This window comes from Carassius carassius, chromosome 32 (genome assembly GCF_963082965.1).
Source record: "Carassius carassius chromosome 32, fCarCar2.1, whole genome shotgun sequence".
NCBI lineage: Eukaryota > Metazoa > Chordata > Actinopteri > Cypriniformes > Cyprinidae > Carassius > Carassius carassius.
The window spans coordinates 11,883,891-11,899,256 of record NC_081786.1 but is presented as its reverse complement, the minus strand read 5'-3'; the positions used below and the strand labels follow the sequence as shown (position 1 = coordinate 11,899,256).

Genomic DNA, 15,366 nt, shown 5'->3' with positions numbered 1-15,366 from the left:
TAATCCCAAATTGCATTCGAATTTTCTAAATGCTGAGCTCGTAAATCTCGGGATTAGAGGAGGCGAGAAGAGGAGGGGGAAAAGTTTGGTTTCTTTAGCCGGCAGGATGGGAGAGGGTCGGCGATGTTGTCGGTCCTTATTAAAACGATGATGCATAAAATACGATATTGAAGCTCGTACAGAAGGCTCGGTACCGATTCCCCCTGTGTATTTTAAGACGAGGAAAGTATTTTCGGCGGTTGAGGGGCTTCGTGAAGTCCAACAGCTCAACACCTGAAGTCGGGCCGTGGACTTCAAAGCAGCTGGATCCACAGAACGCGCTCTTGGACGCGCGCGGAGATGCTCTCTACGTCTCGCTACGCCGTTTTGGAGAGCTCTTTTTTCGCCTCTATAAGAATATATACTTTTAAAGTATACTTTTTTTCACTAAACACACTGTTGGTTTGAGCCCAAAAAACAATAGTTGGCAAAACGGACAACAATCAGGTAAGATAATTAATTGTGCATTTTGACAATGCCACTGCATGTGAATGTGTGAACGACCCAGAGGACATGTTTAATTTTGATTCAATCTTTATATCCGTGTGTGTGAAATGCAGAGAACATGCCAGAGGTATAGACTATCTATCCTAAACTTTCTGATAGTTGCGTAGCTGAAGCAGAACATTATAAAAGGAAGCACAAATTCATGACATATAGGCCTATTCATCACGAAATATAATTTATATAAGCCTATTTATTAATTTATTTAAAAAAAAAAATGTAAGCGCTTTGAACAGATATGCCTATTCGTAAGAAGTGCAACAAAAAAGTTTCTTTAGCCTATTCCAAAAGTAAAATATTTAAATTCCATCCCACGTTTTACTGGGACAAATCAGATGTATAGAAACACATCTTGTATTAAATTAGGCATCTGAATGGACTGCAAAACAGTTCAAAGCGGTCATTTAGATATGAACACCACGCTACCGTCTCATCGGGATTACACGGACCTCGCCACAGGTCTAATGCATAAAATTATGACATGCTTTTGAAGCGACTCGCAGGCTTAAACTCTCCGATTAGTAAAGGCAACAAACAAACGTCCTTTCCGCCTATGTGAAATGGTTTGTGAGCGCCAATAAGTGTCTCCTATTCAGAAGATTACAGTCATCTGTGATAACTGCAAAATAGTAAAAACAAAACGCCCGGGAGAAACGGAGGTAGGCTGCACTCGGACCCAGCCATCAGCAAATTAACGTGAAAGTATTAGAAGGACCAAGGGAGGACGTCAGCTGTCAAAAGTTATTTTGCTCGTTAAACGGAGGATGCGAGGCTGTGGTGATGGCTGTTTGGCTGAGAGTGAAGTGTCTGAGGGAAAACAGATGCTCTGGACGAAGCGATTCTGCCTTAATCTGCCTCCGAGGAACGACCTCAAACAAAACAAAACGCAAACATTCATTTAGAAATAACCGTAAAGCGCAAGGGATTTTTTCGCACTACCTCTTGAGTGCCTGTAAATTGTTTCATTAAATGAAAAAATAGAGAAAGAAAAGGAATAAAAGAAAATCTGTAGTGATACGTGTGACTTCATAAGGTTTTATTAAAAGAAACGATTGTTTGAAACGTCAGTCCAATCAGAACTTCAGAAAAACATCAGTTCAAGTGATTATTAAATCAGTAGGCCAAAATAATAGAGACAGGAATATCTATGTAATAATGACAGGGGAAAAAATCTATATAAATAAACAACGAACAGAACCGCATAAACTACGTAATGAAATAAATGTTTAAAAATAATTCTAAATTCATTCAGGAAAGGAAAAATGGCACACAACATTTGCAGTAGGAACACTAGGCCAAATCCATTAGTAACACCCAAAAACACACGAACTGTTTGATTCGAGTATGAAATCATTTGGATTTTATTGAGCAGTGATATTTATAGTACAATGGAATAAATAAACCGGTGATGCTCATACAATAAAGACGTGGAACTGAAATATGCGGACAAGAAAAGCCTCCCTTCTAACTATACAATAAATATTAAAAGTCCTTGAGCAAATGTGCAGGAATGTGAAGATGGTTACTTTAAAAACGTCTCAAACAGTAATAAAAGCAAACAGTAATAAATTACACTGATCGTTACTGCTTCTGAAAATAAAGTAGTTTTTTTTTCCAAGATTTTTTAAGCCTCCAGCAGCAAAATGAAATGTACAACATGACCATTTATTTTATTTTTTTATATGCACTCGCAGTATTTTAATTTTCTCTCACTAAAGCAAGCTTTAACATTTTTAGTAAACATATTAAACATAAAAAAACCAAACAAAAAAAAAAAAAACACTAAATATATTTTTAAACGCAACAAGTCCCCCATCTCAAATATTCTACACTTAGAAAGTTGAGTAATTAAAACATTTCAGCTCTTGTTAGAGAAGAACATGTTGACAGATTTTCTTAAAACTGAAATGTGATATGATTTTGAAACCCAATCCTATTCACAAACAAAACATGTCCCAGGTTAAATGGTGTACCGAAACTTTGAGTAATAATTTCCTGTAAGAAAGAGAAACACACTGGGAAGGCTTTGAATGCCTCAGTGTTCAGATTAATCTGTATTATAATGGATTTAACCATTTAGTCAGAAGTTTTGGAAATTGTACAGCTTTGCATCTCCTCAAATATTAGTTCATTAAGTACCTTGTTTGTGAAATCCAACAAAACAAACCTTATAATAATAATAATAATAATAATAATACAGGTTTTGTATTTGTGTATGTGAAATAACAAATCTCAGGTATTAATAAAACAGGATACATCTCTGGGCATAGTTCTTAAGCCCTTAGTGATAGCAAAAAGATCTACATGTGAAGATTTAAAACAACAATAATAAGGTGTATGCTGTGGTCTCTAAGACACAAATACATTTCCAGATTTTGTAGTGTATATGTCAGCTTGCTCCTTTTCTTTAGCTTGGGAAATGACCGTCACTGAAGAACGCACTTCTCCTCTTTCTTTGCCATCTTGCCTTTGTTTTGTTCCAGGGTTCTCTCCAGGTGCTCGTCTTCCTCCTCAGCCCTGCCGAGAGACACAGACACAGACACAGACACACACACACATCAAAAGTCACAGACGGGGACACAGGAGAATGCCACCTGCACCTCCACCACCTATGACCTGTACTTCAGAGTCATTTTAGCTCTTAAAATATTCACAAGGCCTCTCTGCCTGACTCCATCCCCACCACAAAACACCAAACACACTTGGAGGCAAAGAGAACACGGGTGACTGCAAACTTTGGCCTTTAAAACCCTCTCTGAACCACGCTATAGGGCCTGGAGGACTAATCATGGCATCGACAATCCCACAATGCCTTGCGGCTGGAGGACTTACTCTTTCTCCTGGGCGTCTAGGTCTCGGACCAGTGCATCACGTTTGTTGACCAGTATGACCAGCTCATCCAGCAACAGCTGCTCTCGGCGCTTCTGCGCCTCTGTCTTCTGCCAGTCTGGTAACGTGGAAAGGAAACATGGAAGAAAGTTAGAGAAAAAGCTGAGACTGACCATTAATCACCTTACAGCACCTTCCAACATAACCCAGGAAACAAGACTTTAGGGGATAGTTAATCCAAAAACGAAATTTGAAATATATCTGTTCATACAATGAAAGTCTTTAGGCTCCAACGTTGTTTTAGACACCAATAAATTTCAAAAGTTTGTGTTCCACAGAAGAAACAAAGTCTGGGTTTGGAAATGATATGAGGGTGTGGAAATGATGTCAGAATGTAATTTTTGGTTGATTTATCCTTTTAAAAGACATAAATGTCATATACTGGATTTTAGTGAGAAAGACATCACTGTCCTGTGATAAAATATTCAGAAAATGTATCCGTCCTGTTGTTGAGTTCTTGTGAAGTTGTACCAGGGCACCCACAGGCCCCTGTACGGAGAGCAGCCACACGGTGGAATTCAGACAGAAAGGATCTGATAAGGACCGTACAATGAGTACACCAACTGCCTTCAGACACCTCAAAACAACTCCCAAAGAGACGCACTGACGCCATCTCTAAGACCCAGTTGCAAAAAATCTGTCCATAAATACAACAGAATTTAGATTTTTACTACTTTAACACAGAGTTCTGTAATTTGGAAAAAGCACTTAAATGTTTTATTCCATATATGACTTTTGAAAACAAATGACATTATAGGGAAGGTCTCTGTGAGGTGACCCGCTCCTGTCCCACTGCCAACAACAGGTCTGAAATATCAGCCAGGCAGACGAGATCAGGCCTTACTGATACCAGTGCAGATTAGGGCCATGCTCACAGCCAAGGGGAAGTTATCTTACCGGGCCTATTCTTCAGCCCGCTGTAAGAACAGACTGTATTAGTGTCTTTACACTGCTTTATTAGTGCTCCCTCATGCACACAGCCTCACAAAAACGCACACAAAAATCAAATGCTCTTGTTATAGAGAGACCGAGAAAAAACTGCACATTCAACCTCCTAAAAATTCTATCCCTAAAATAATTATACTTCATTAAAATAATATTTCTGCTGCGGTTGTGTGAAATTGCAGTGTGGTGCTGAGAGCACCGTTGGTCCCAAAAGGTCTGCTCCTTGCTCCCGTTTAACCTCTGTGCCTTTGAAGTGAAGCGCAGTGGCAAAATGAACACAGTTTCAATATTTGAAAGTTATTTGGCCTCTAGCAGCTAAATGAAAGTCTTTGGTGTTCTGACATTAGGCTTCAGAGAGGCTAACGCTAAATATTTGAGAGGATTTGTCTCCGCTTTAATGAGTTTGTAGAATTTGAACAAAAGCTGCAGGAAGGAAAATGAAAAAGGGGGATATTGTTCTTTAAAAAGCAATTTAGTGAAAAACAAACAAATATGGAGTTGAAATTTCTGTTAAGCTAGCAATTCAACACGGGCCGGTCTTTGCCTGTGCTCCTAACAGTGCTGACTGCATTTAACATCCTACAGGCCGGACTGTTTATCCTGCATTGCTCTCCATATGCTCTCTGTCTTTTATGACCCTCCTCTTTAATTCGCTCTGTCGTTTCTGCTACCCCTCCGTCAAAAATGACAATGCCTACTTCACAAAGACCTGCCTGGAGGGAAGGCTACAACCAACAAAAACTTCTCTTGCATGTCCCAAAGAGGTAGAGAGAGAGAAAAAGCCCCTCGACTCTTTACCTCCTCCTCCTGTTCCCCTTCAGCATTCTCAGCCAAAAAGCCACAGATCCTCCCCTGCACCTCCGGCAGAGGCCGCATGCAGCTGTCAATCAAGCGGGAGCGGCACCGCCCCCCTCATTAAGAAGGTAAACAACGAATATGGACGCAGAGGGACACGGCAGAGTAAACGAGTGATCGTGACTCACCAAAAAAACACTGACAGAAGCTGCTGCCTCCTTTTCCTTTTTACCTCTTTCGAAGAAGAGATGGTTGAAGACTATTTGGAGGAGGAGGAGGTGGTGGTGGTGGGGGGTTCAATCCTTTTTGGATTACTCCCCTCTTTCTTTCTCTCTCTCTCTCATCGCCCTGGGCAATCACGTTAAAACTCACATGGCTGGTGCTTATTCAGATAACCCTAACAATGCACACCAATGGTAACCATGTGAGCACTCACAACCCACAGAAGAATGCGCTGGTTCAAATCCCCATGACCCTCCTCCACAGCAAAATTTATTCAAGAGCGCAACCTGCTCGGCAGCTTCAGGAGGCACAGAGCTTCTTCTGAGAGTTCTGCTGAAAGATCACTAAACACAAACTTCACACACACGCTCTACTTGCATTAGTGAACGGACACATGAAGCAAACTTTTGGACAGAATGGAGGGTTTTTTTTGGGTTAGAACTTTTTTCGGAGGAAATGAGAGGAAATAAGTAGTGTTGGAGGATCCAGGGAAAAATGCATTATCTTATTACAGCAGATTTGGGCAAGTGCTGGGCAGGCTGGGAGCTCCGGCGTAAGATGGAGCTGGAAAGAAGCCAGCTGGGAATGAGACAAAGACCAACATGGAAAACCATGACAAGGAGGATGACGGGACAACAGTCCCAGGATTCTTACCACGCTATTCCATCTCCCATCTGCTTTATCAGATACAAATAAAGTGACAAACCAAATACACAATGTCTTTGAATAAACATTTGAATCATCTTGTATTTTTGTGCATGCATATGAGTGATGTAAGGAATTCGGGTTTTGTGAAATAGGGAAAAAAAAGGTTAAAATGCTGAAGACAACCTGTAAATCAGTTCAGTAAAATTTAACAGGACATTACTGCCTACTAGAGAATATTATCACTTAAATTAAAACAAATTGGTTAAAAAAAAAGAAATGATTCTGTGCCATTTCTAAATGCACGAGAATAAACACAGCCGACTACACAAATACAAACCTCTATTAGGTGCAGTTATATAAAAGTGGACACTGAGAGTCAAATGCAGAAAGCAACGGCTAAATGGAAATGAACACAGATTTCAGTGAATAGTGTAGAATGAGAAAGTGTCGTCTCGCCTTATCTCCAGTTCCAGTCAACTAGCAATCTTGAAAGAGTTTGCAACATCATCAAAGCCGGCCATTTGATAGGATTCTCACACTGCACCCAATCAATCCGAGGAATACGGCAACCCAGACATGTAACAAAGCTCAAATAGATTTACAAATGGGGTTGTAGGGGGATAAGCCCTTGCACAGGATTACATATTGATTTTAAACATATAAAAAAGCTTATCATATAAAACCGTAACAACAAAACTGGGGGACCTATGCAGAAATCCCTCGGCAAAAAGGCACGTCCACTTTCAAATATAACGCCCCGGAGTGCACCGCATTTGAGGAAAGAAAGAAATAGGGAGAGGGGAGGGGAAAAAAGACGAATTTGAGAGAAAGCGTGTGTGCATGGCAGGCAGATAAAAAGGGCAAAAAGGATCAATTTAGAGGCAGAGAAATAGGAGTCATGGCATATTGTGGAAGGCCTTGCCACTTTTCTTTGCCTCCCCACAGCGGAGCAGACTGAAGGGGTTATCGTTTAGCTGACATTAACACTCACCCTGTTTGCTCTACACCTTTAACCAAATCCTTCCCGTCTTTTCAACCTGCCTTTATAATTTCTGAAATATTTCCTTTCCCTTTCTGGTGTCCACAGGCTTCAGATTTAATAGTGTGTAATGCAACAAGTGTACCTGAATTTAAGTCAGTGAGTAATGATATCTACAGTATTAATATTTATTGGAAATAAGTATTACTCATCCCCAGGTCACATTGACTGTAGATTCTCCTTTGCACAGTCGTGGGGTCGAGGAGGGTGAGTATTTTTCTGTATCAGCGAGAGAGTGTGCGCTGATACGAGAGAAAGTGTGTGTGTGCCCATCTGAACGCCTCAGCCGCTACACTTCCAATGTCATCAGCTGACCAAGCAAATCAGCAATTACCTGTCTGCATTGGCTGGGCGCGAAAGCCCGTCGGGGCTCCAAATAAGAAACTGATGCACGAACCTCCTCACCAGCAGCTCAGAACTATCTCTGACTCGCTTCAGAAACACCCTGACTCTGAATGCCAAGTGCTGAGCCTCATGGAAGAGAGAGAGAGAGAGAGAGAAAGAGGGAGCAAGGCAGATAAAGTGAGAGAGAGAGAAAATAACTGGAGTGATAATTCAACAGGTAGCAGTGTGTGGACTGATAGGGTTGTTACAAGCAGCAGAGACTGAATTACCACTGCTGTGGACGGACCCTGTCACCCTTGCACACCCAGACCAATATTTGGAACTCACTCCATGTTCACTGATAAGTGGACACAAGGTTGAGGCACTTCGACATCTGAACGTTATTAGCTTAAAATTCCAGCTATCGGGCTCAGCATTTAGCATTCAGTATCACGGCAGCTCTCAGCGTGGAGGAATCTTTCAGAAACAAGACAGAAGCATGTCAAAATATTGAGATGAACCATGTTGATCTGCCTCGGCGAAGCCCTGGAGGTGAGAAAGCGTGTTGGCGAATACAGGGAGCGTCACAATACGGATATGCTCTCTGCTTGGCTATTCATGTCCACTGTCAACCTCTCCAAGCTAATTAGAATTGATTTATGATGGATCAGCTAGCTTATCAGGTGCAGAAAGAAATTACCATGGCTAGCCAAGGGGTGAGAGGGTCATCATCGAATTGTAAAATCAATTTGCATTGATTGCAAAAGGTTCATTTTGCGAGAGAGGACACAGTCAAAGGGATTAAACTTAACCAGACAACTTTGATACCACACAATAGGCTTTATTTTTTTTACTTACCTTACCAGTCTGTATAACACGCACTCAAAAAGCTTATAAACATGAGTGCGTACTTTGATGCCCCGAGGCACATCACAGAGATTTAATATTGATGTGGAAGTGACATCTGCACTATGGCTGTAATACCTGTGGTTTTGAGAGGACAGCATATATATTGTGTCCAATCCAAGGGTGAATATGTAAGATTTACATTAATAAAAGGAGCTAAAAGAATTGGCAGTGTTATCAAATCAGGGCTAGGTGGGCGGAGCCACGTCTGAGGTGTCAAAGAGCAGGTTTAATTAAGCAGGAGAGGATCTTTGTCTTTTACAGAGCGCCTCTCAAATTCAACCCCAAATCCCTCTTTCAGTCCCTCTTACCTTCAATCGCCAGCATTGCCCTTAATTCTCGGTTCAGCAGCTCAAAGCGTCTCTCCAGATCGTGTTCCTTCTCCCTGGGCAAGTTGTAAAAGTTCATCAATATGTTAATTACTAAATCATTAAACACTTAAAGAAACCTTTAATAAACATTGATTTGTGAACTCGCCAACACCTTCCCTACCTCACATTAATCTACTGCAAATAAGCGATACACAAACAGGAACAGAGGGGGCTGAGAGCGGCGAAATGGCAGTGGTGGGTGGGGGGGAAACGGGCTTGGGCGGGCGGTTGGAGTATCACACGGCAAATTAAATTTGGCCACTTTCAAATGTATTGGAAATGAGCTAACTCTGTCCCTAATAGAATTTATCCTTCACAGCCTGTTCGGTGACTAAAAAGAAATGAAAGAAAGAGAAATTATCAAGGCCCTTTTAATTGAGCACTTAAAAAGCCCTTTTCCAGTGATATAATGTGATTAGAATACTTCAATCTGTCATTTGTGAGAGCTCTGAAACTCTGTCTCTTTCTTCTTCTTCTCTCTCTCTTGCTCTTTATGCAAAATGAACAGCCGCCCAGATTTCTGTACGTCTCACTCTCACTTTTAAAGAAAAGGATGAAAGGTTTAAAAAATGAACATTATCATCTTTTGAGGCAAGAAATAACTGCGAAAGTAGTTAAAAAAGAGGGTAAATATGTGGGTTATTGTCATAATGGCTTCCTCTTTTAGGTGAATGAAGTCATTTTTTTTCCAGGTCTTTTTTTTTTTTTTTTGGTCGATCCAATTCTCATAATGGGTGGAATAATACAGTCTTTGAAATCACATTATTGCAGACGCGTCCGTTCTGATATGCCGTTTTGTCCGCTTTACAGTGGAGGGCCACCGGGGGGAGGGGTGGAAGTGAATGAGGGGCCCGACCTTCTGACTGGGCTCAGGTCTCCTGGGAAAATCATTTCAAGTGTGGGTCTCAACATATTACAGGTGTGTGTGCGCTCAGAGACCACCGCTTCCATTGGTAAGGAATGGAGAAAGAGAGAAAGTGTAAACATGAACTCACAGCAGAGAGAGCTGGTTCTGTCGGCGAATCAGAGCATTCTTCTTGTTGACCAACGTAAACCATTCCTGCATCATGGACTCTTCCTCTTCTTTATTATTGCCTGGAGACACACATACACATAAATAAAAAACCTGAGCATGTAAAACCTTATTATAATGTTATTGCCACATTAAAAATCATTGCTGTGGTGCAGGGGGTTTTATAACTAGGTCTGGGGTCCCCCGGTGGGTGGCAAGTGGGTGCAAATAAAATAAAACACAAATATCTTAAAAAAAAAAAAAAGTAAATTATTTTAAAATAAAAAATCTTAAAATATCTTTAAAAAAATATAGAAATTAACATTTTATCCTTTCATTCTGGTTTCTAAACTCTGGTTAGAAATCATAAGATTAAATTAATTATTTTAAAGGTCCCGTTCTTCGTGATCCCATGTTTTAAACTTTAGTTCGTGTGTAATGTTGTTGTTAGAGTATAAATAATATCTGTAAAATTCTAAAGCTCAAAGTTCAATGCCAAGCGAGATATTTTATTTAACAGAATTCGCCTACAAAAAACGACCCGTTTGGACTACATCCCTCTAGTTCCTGCAGTAATGACATCACTAAAACAGTTTTTTGACTAACCTCCGCCCACATAAAAAAGAGGGGCGTGGCCTTGTTACGCTCCGACCGAGAAGAGCAAGAGTTGCGTTTGTTTTTGTCGCCATGTCGTTGTTATTTTCATCTCGGAGTCCAATCACCTTTGTTTGGACTTCCCAGGGACACTATACTTGGAGATTAATGGTTACAATTTATGTTTAACTCGGTTCCCGAAAATTATAATCCACATGTAAAACTATTGCAGCACATTTTGCTGAGGACAGCGAGCTTCCTCAAATCTCAATCAGTTTAATGCCGGATTCGCACAAAGATTACTCTTGAAAGATGGAGCAGTTCCCTCTTTGTCTGGAGAAGGCGTTGTTTATGGACCACAACCAGTAAGTGTATTTTATTATTTAAGTTGGTGCGTTTAACAGTTTCTGTAACTTATTACGTAAAGGGCAACGCTGTTTAGCTTTGTTAACTGTTAGGGCTGTGCAAAAAAATCTAATGCGATTTTCATGCACATCTCGTCAGTAAAAACGATCCTGTGATTATAAGTACATCTCCAGCAATGCGTTCTTTTACTGTCTATGGTTCAGATCAGGATTGCCAGGTTTTCAAAACAAATCCTGCCCACTTGCTTCTCAAAACTAGTCCAAAACTAGCCCAATCGTGTTTCCAGGAGGGCCGCTTGCGCTCAGCTGCTGTTGAATCACAACACAGGAAACGCTGGCACAATCAGAACTCGTTACGTATTTCTGAAGGAGGGACTTCATAGAACAAGGAAGTCATCAGCCCGTTTTTATGACAGTGAAAACAGCGGTATACATATAGGTGAATTGTGTGAAAAATACTGTGTTTTTTTACACGCGAAACATGAACACATGTTATATTACACACTGTAAACACAATCAAAGCTTCAAAAAAAGCACGAAAAACGGGACCTTTAACTAATTTTTAACTAATTACTGAAATGCAAAATATTATCTTCAAACACCTAGCCAATAATTAGACAATAAGACAAGTGCCTGCTAGTTCCAGCAAATCTCCATTTTAAACCTCAATAAAACTATTAAATCTCTAAAGTCTCACCTGTTCTTTAAGCAGACACCTTTACAGAGAGAAACACACACACAGACTTTTGACCGACTTTCTCTGGCACAGATAAGTTAAGCACTTTTCTCACACCTCCAACGAGTATAAAGTGCATCAAATGAGATTATCTGACAGGCTTTTCTCAACAGCGCAGACTGACACGCATGTTAGGAAGTCATCCAGATGTGTGTTCACTACCTACATATTAGACACCATTCACAAGGTACTGCCATTGTCAGTAAAACAGAGATGGCTCTGGATTAGAGCAGGATTAACGCAGGCTGGTTACTTTCCTCCGCAGACTGGGATTAAAGCATCAGCTCTGGTTCTTTGTGAAGCCTCAGAGCTTCAGATCCGATGTACATCCAAAAGCACATGTCCTGTGCCCGAGGCCTACATGTACGGATGCCAAACTTACATAGTCGGAAACAACAGGTGGGGGCCCGCCCATAGCTGAAAGGCCGGATGTGTGACAGTTAAGAAACTCAATAACTCTTATAATTCTCATGGTAAAAATTAGCTATTAAAATTCAATGACTCATGAGTGAATGTAACTGAACATCTGGAGTGCAATGTACATGCAATGTTTTTTTTTTTTTTTTTTTTAAATACTTTTATTCAGCAAGGATGAAATAAATTGACAGCAAAAAATTATGTTACAAAAAATCTATTTCAAATAAATGCTCTTCTTTTGAACTTTATATTCCAAGAATGTATCATGGTTTCCACAAAAACAACATTAATAATAAAAAATGCTACTTGAGCACCAAACTAGCTTATAAGTATGACTTCTGAAGTATCGTGTGAAATGGAGGACACTAGTAACGGCTTTATTACAGCAAATAATTCATACATTTTAAAACATATTTAATTACAAACCAGTTATTTTAAATGGTAATACTATTTGACAATATTAGTTTTTGTACTGTAATTTTGATCAAAGAAAAGCAGCCGTGATGAGCATAAGAAACTTCTTTCAGAAACATAAACTCGTACCCACCCCAAACACTTGTTTTAGCTTTAGTAGTTTCATGGCAGAAAGTTAATTATGTCACGAGAGACAAGATTTCACATTTTGTTGGTTTTGTCTGACCAAATGATGCCATCCAAATTCAAAATTTGATTTGACCTCAGAAGGTCACAAAGGAAAGCAGACACTATAGAGTTTGATACTTTGGGCCGTGGGGTAAACCAGTTAAGTGGGTTCAGGAAGAATGACTCCGATGTCGGTTTTCTGAGCATTTTTGTGACACTAATTATGTCTTTGAAGAGGGATGAAAGAGGAGAAAAGATGAAAGATCCTTTAAGCTTATGTAATCACATCACCTACTCTATGTTCCTGTGATACCTGTCTGTTCCTGACAGCATCAACAACAGAATTAGCATCTGTACACAAACACGCTCACACATGCTTTTTACAAATGTGAGGACTTAAAGATCAACTTTTGTAGATCTCAAGATGAGAATTACAGTGTCACACCATTATATAAAAATGTGCGTATGAGTGATCTTGGATGCCCTTGATTTGCATTTAACCTTCTTCAGATAACAGTCAAACACACAAACAATTATACGTAATATTTCCAGTCATATTATAATGTCAAATGAGATTATATAGTGCAGCAGAGTACTTGGAATTTCTTTAGTCATGACTATATTTGATTATAGCAACTGTTTTATTGCTTGTTGCTATTTTTAGCAAAACATTATTAAAGGGCATCGTTTGACAGGAAGATATAGTTACTATTCAATAAAAAAAAATGGGTAGAGTGAAATGAAATGGCGAATGTCATAGGTGCTAATATATTGTGGATTTGAGCACAACTAGAATGCCGTAGTGACCAATCAGAAGCCAGGACTGGATCCATTTAAAAAACAAGCAGTATGACAGTGTGTGCATCTGTCTGAGAGCCATTTCGAGGACGAGGTGAGGGTGACAAAGGGCAGATCTTCAATAAGAGTCTGATGTGGGAACTTGTGCCTCGGATCTTTTTTCCATCATGCTGTTGCTTGGCACCATGTGACTGTGACGCTGGTCATGTGAGAGAGACAAATCCGCTAGCCACAACAAAGCCAGCGGCAGCCCCCGGTGAGACGACGGCCCTGTCACTCACCCCAACCAAAACACCCCGGCCCTCCACCAGGGGAGCCGCTCTCATGTCTGCCAGTGCCAGATGTGTGAAATTTTGTATTTGACGACAACGCAGAGTAGAAGGGAGGGGAAAAAAGAGGGGGTCTGGGATTTAGGAATCAAGCCTGGATTATTGTAGTCAACTTTTAAATAGTGCAGCTCGGAAGGGATAAAGTGTGCAGTGACAGGTCATTGTAGCGACGCACAGTCAAATGAAACAAGCAAATAATAAATGGTAATATTAAGCTTGTGTGACATTGTAAGGGAATGACGGATTAGCAGCCGCAACCCGGAGGCCAATGCCTGAGCTTCAGCACTGACAGAGCCCTGACAGCATGAAAGAAGCCCTCGCTTTAACACTAAAACAAATAACACGCACGCAAACACACTCCTCCATACACATTCTACAGTGCTAACACTTAAACTATGACATTTGATGGGGACGACCCAAATAACTGATGCCTTAAAATTGCAAAAATAACCAATTGAAAACAAACAGACTTATAATTTAATTTAGATTTATCTGATTTAAGATCATGTTAATTACCAGAGTTATTTTAGTATCAGTGAGATACTATTATGGTGTTTATTAGTATTTTCAATGTTTTAATTTTATTCTTAGTAGTTCAGTTTTAGTTATAATTATCCTCAAGATCACAGTTAAAAATGCCACAACACAGTTTACACAGACAATGCCTTTTACTATTTAAAATAAATTAAAATATTTTCACACTACTATAGTGTCACAGACATACCCAATGTAGTACATTTATATCCCAACAATATGGAACTATGATGTCTGGCTGCATCTCTTTGGTGGTTAAACACTTTTGTGTGTGTGAATGTATGTATGTATGTATGTATGTGTGTATATATATATATATTCAATTCAAGTTTATTTGTATAGCGCTTTTTACGATACAAATCATTGCAAAGCAACTTTACAGAAAATTAAGTTTATACAATATTTAGTAGTAGTTTATCAGTGGTGACCGTCAGTTTATGTGCATATCTCTGTTCTAAAGTAATACAATATAATATTAAAATGGTTTTGTGCCGTTCTGCATTATATAACTAGAAGACTTTTATATTACACCGAAATTGCCATTTGTAAAATACAAATAATTAAAATTTGCAAATAAATAACACTTTAAACTTTTAACAATTGTAATCATTTATCTCCAACATTTCATTAACTTTTTTTCCCCCCACATGATTTTATTTTCTTCCGAGCACTGAATAAAATCTAACTAAAAATTAATAGAATCTGCTTCTCTAGCCTGGCTGATCTTTCCCAATAGCATTCACTTTGGAATGAAGAAAGGTAAAACTCAAGAGATACCGTCACACGAGCACGAAGGGTCCATGCTCGTCTGGTAGGCCCGAGGGCCTGTGTCCATGGCGGGGTGATCTGGCCTCAATAGCCAAATCAGATTAAGATAGTCATCTCAGCCACTGTTGCATTCAAAACAGATAGCATTAATGATATCCTCACACATTTCACAGTCTGCCCCTCTTCCCTGCTAACATTTACTGATTATTTACGGCTACAGCACACACACAGACAAAACAAACCACAAGTCACCCAAATGTGAAGTTTCATCAATATTTTTAGGTTACATCAGTTATCAGTATATATATATATATATATATATATATATATATATATATATATATATATATATATAATATTTCATATACAATATTTCCAATATATCTTATATACAAGATACATTTCTAATATATCTTATATATCTTATTTAGGCCAGAATGCCTAAATAAGATTGTTTTTCATTTTCAATGCATGTAATTAGGCCAAATGCTGTGAATAGAAAATTAATCGTGAATTGAAGGTTCTATTTTTTTTTTATTAGAACCTTAT

The 15,366-nt window shown here is 39.4% G+C and overlaps 1 protein-coding gene across 5 annotated transcripts in view; it reads right to left on the bottom strand.

Moving 5' to 3' along the window:
* Positions 1-1,875: 1,875 nt before the first annotated feature.
* Positions 1,876-15,366, bottom strand: part of ehbp1 (EH domain binding protein 1) — a 130,067-nt gene continuing 116,576 nt past the window's right edge. For all 5 annotated transcript variants that reach the window (XM_059520272.1, XM_059520273.1, XM_059520276.1 and 2 more), the window contains 4 exons: positions 9,678-9,777; positions 8,623-8,696; positions 3,376-3,490; positions 1,876-3,060 (listed from right to left, as the gene is read on the bottom strand). In XM_059520272.1, coding sequence (XP_059376255.1) covers positions 2,970-3,060; positions 3,376-3,490; positions 8,623-8,696; positions 9,678-9,777 — 380 coding nt within the window. In that variant the 3' untranslated portion in view covers positions 1,876-2,969. The remainder of the gene's footprint in view (positions 3,061-3,375; positions 3,491-8,622; positions 8,697-9,677; positions 9,778-15,366) is intronic.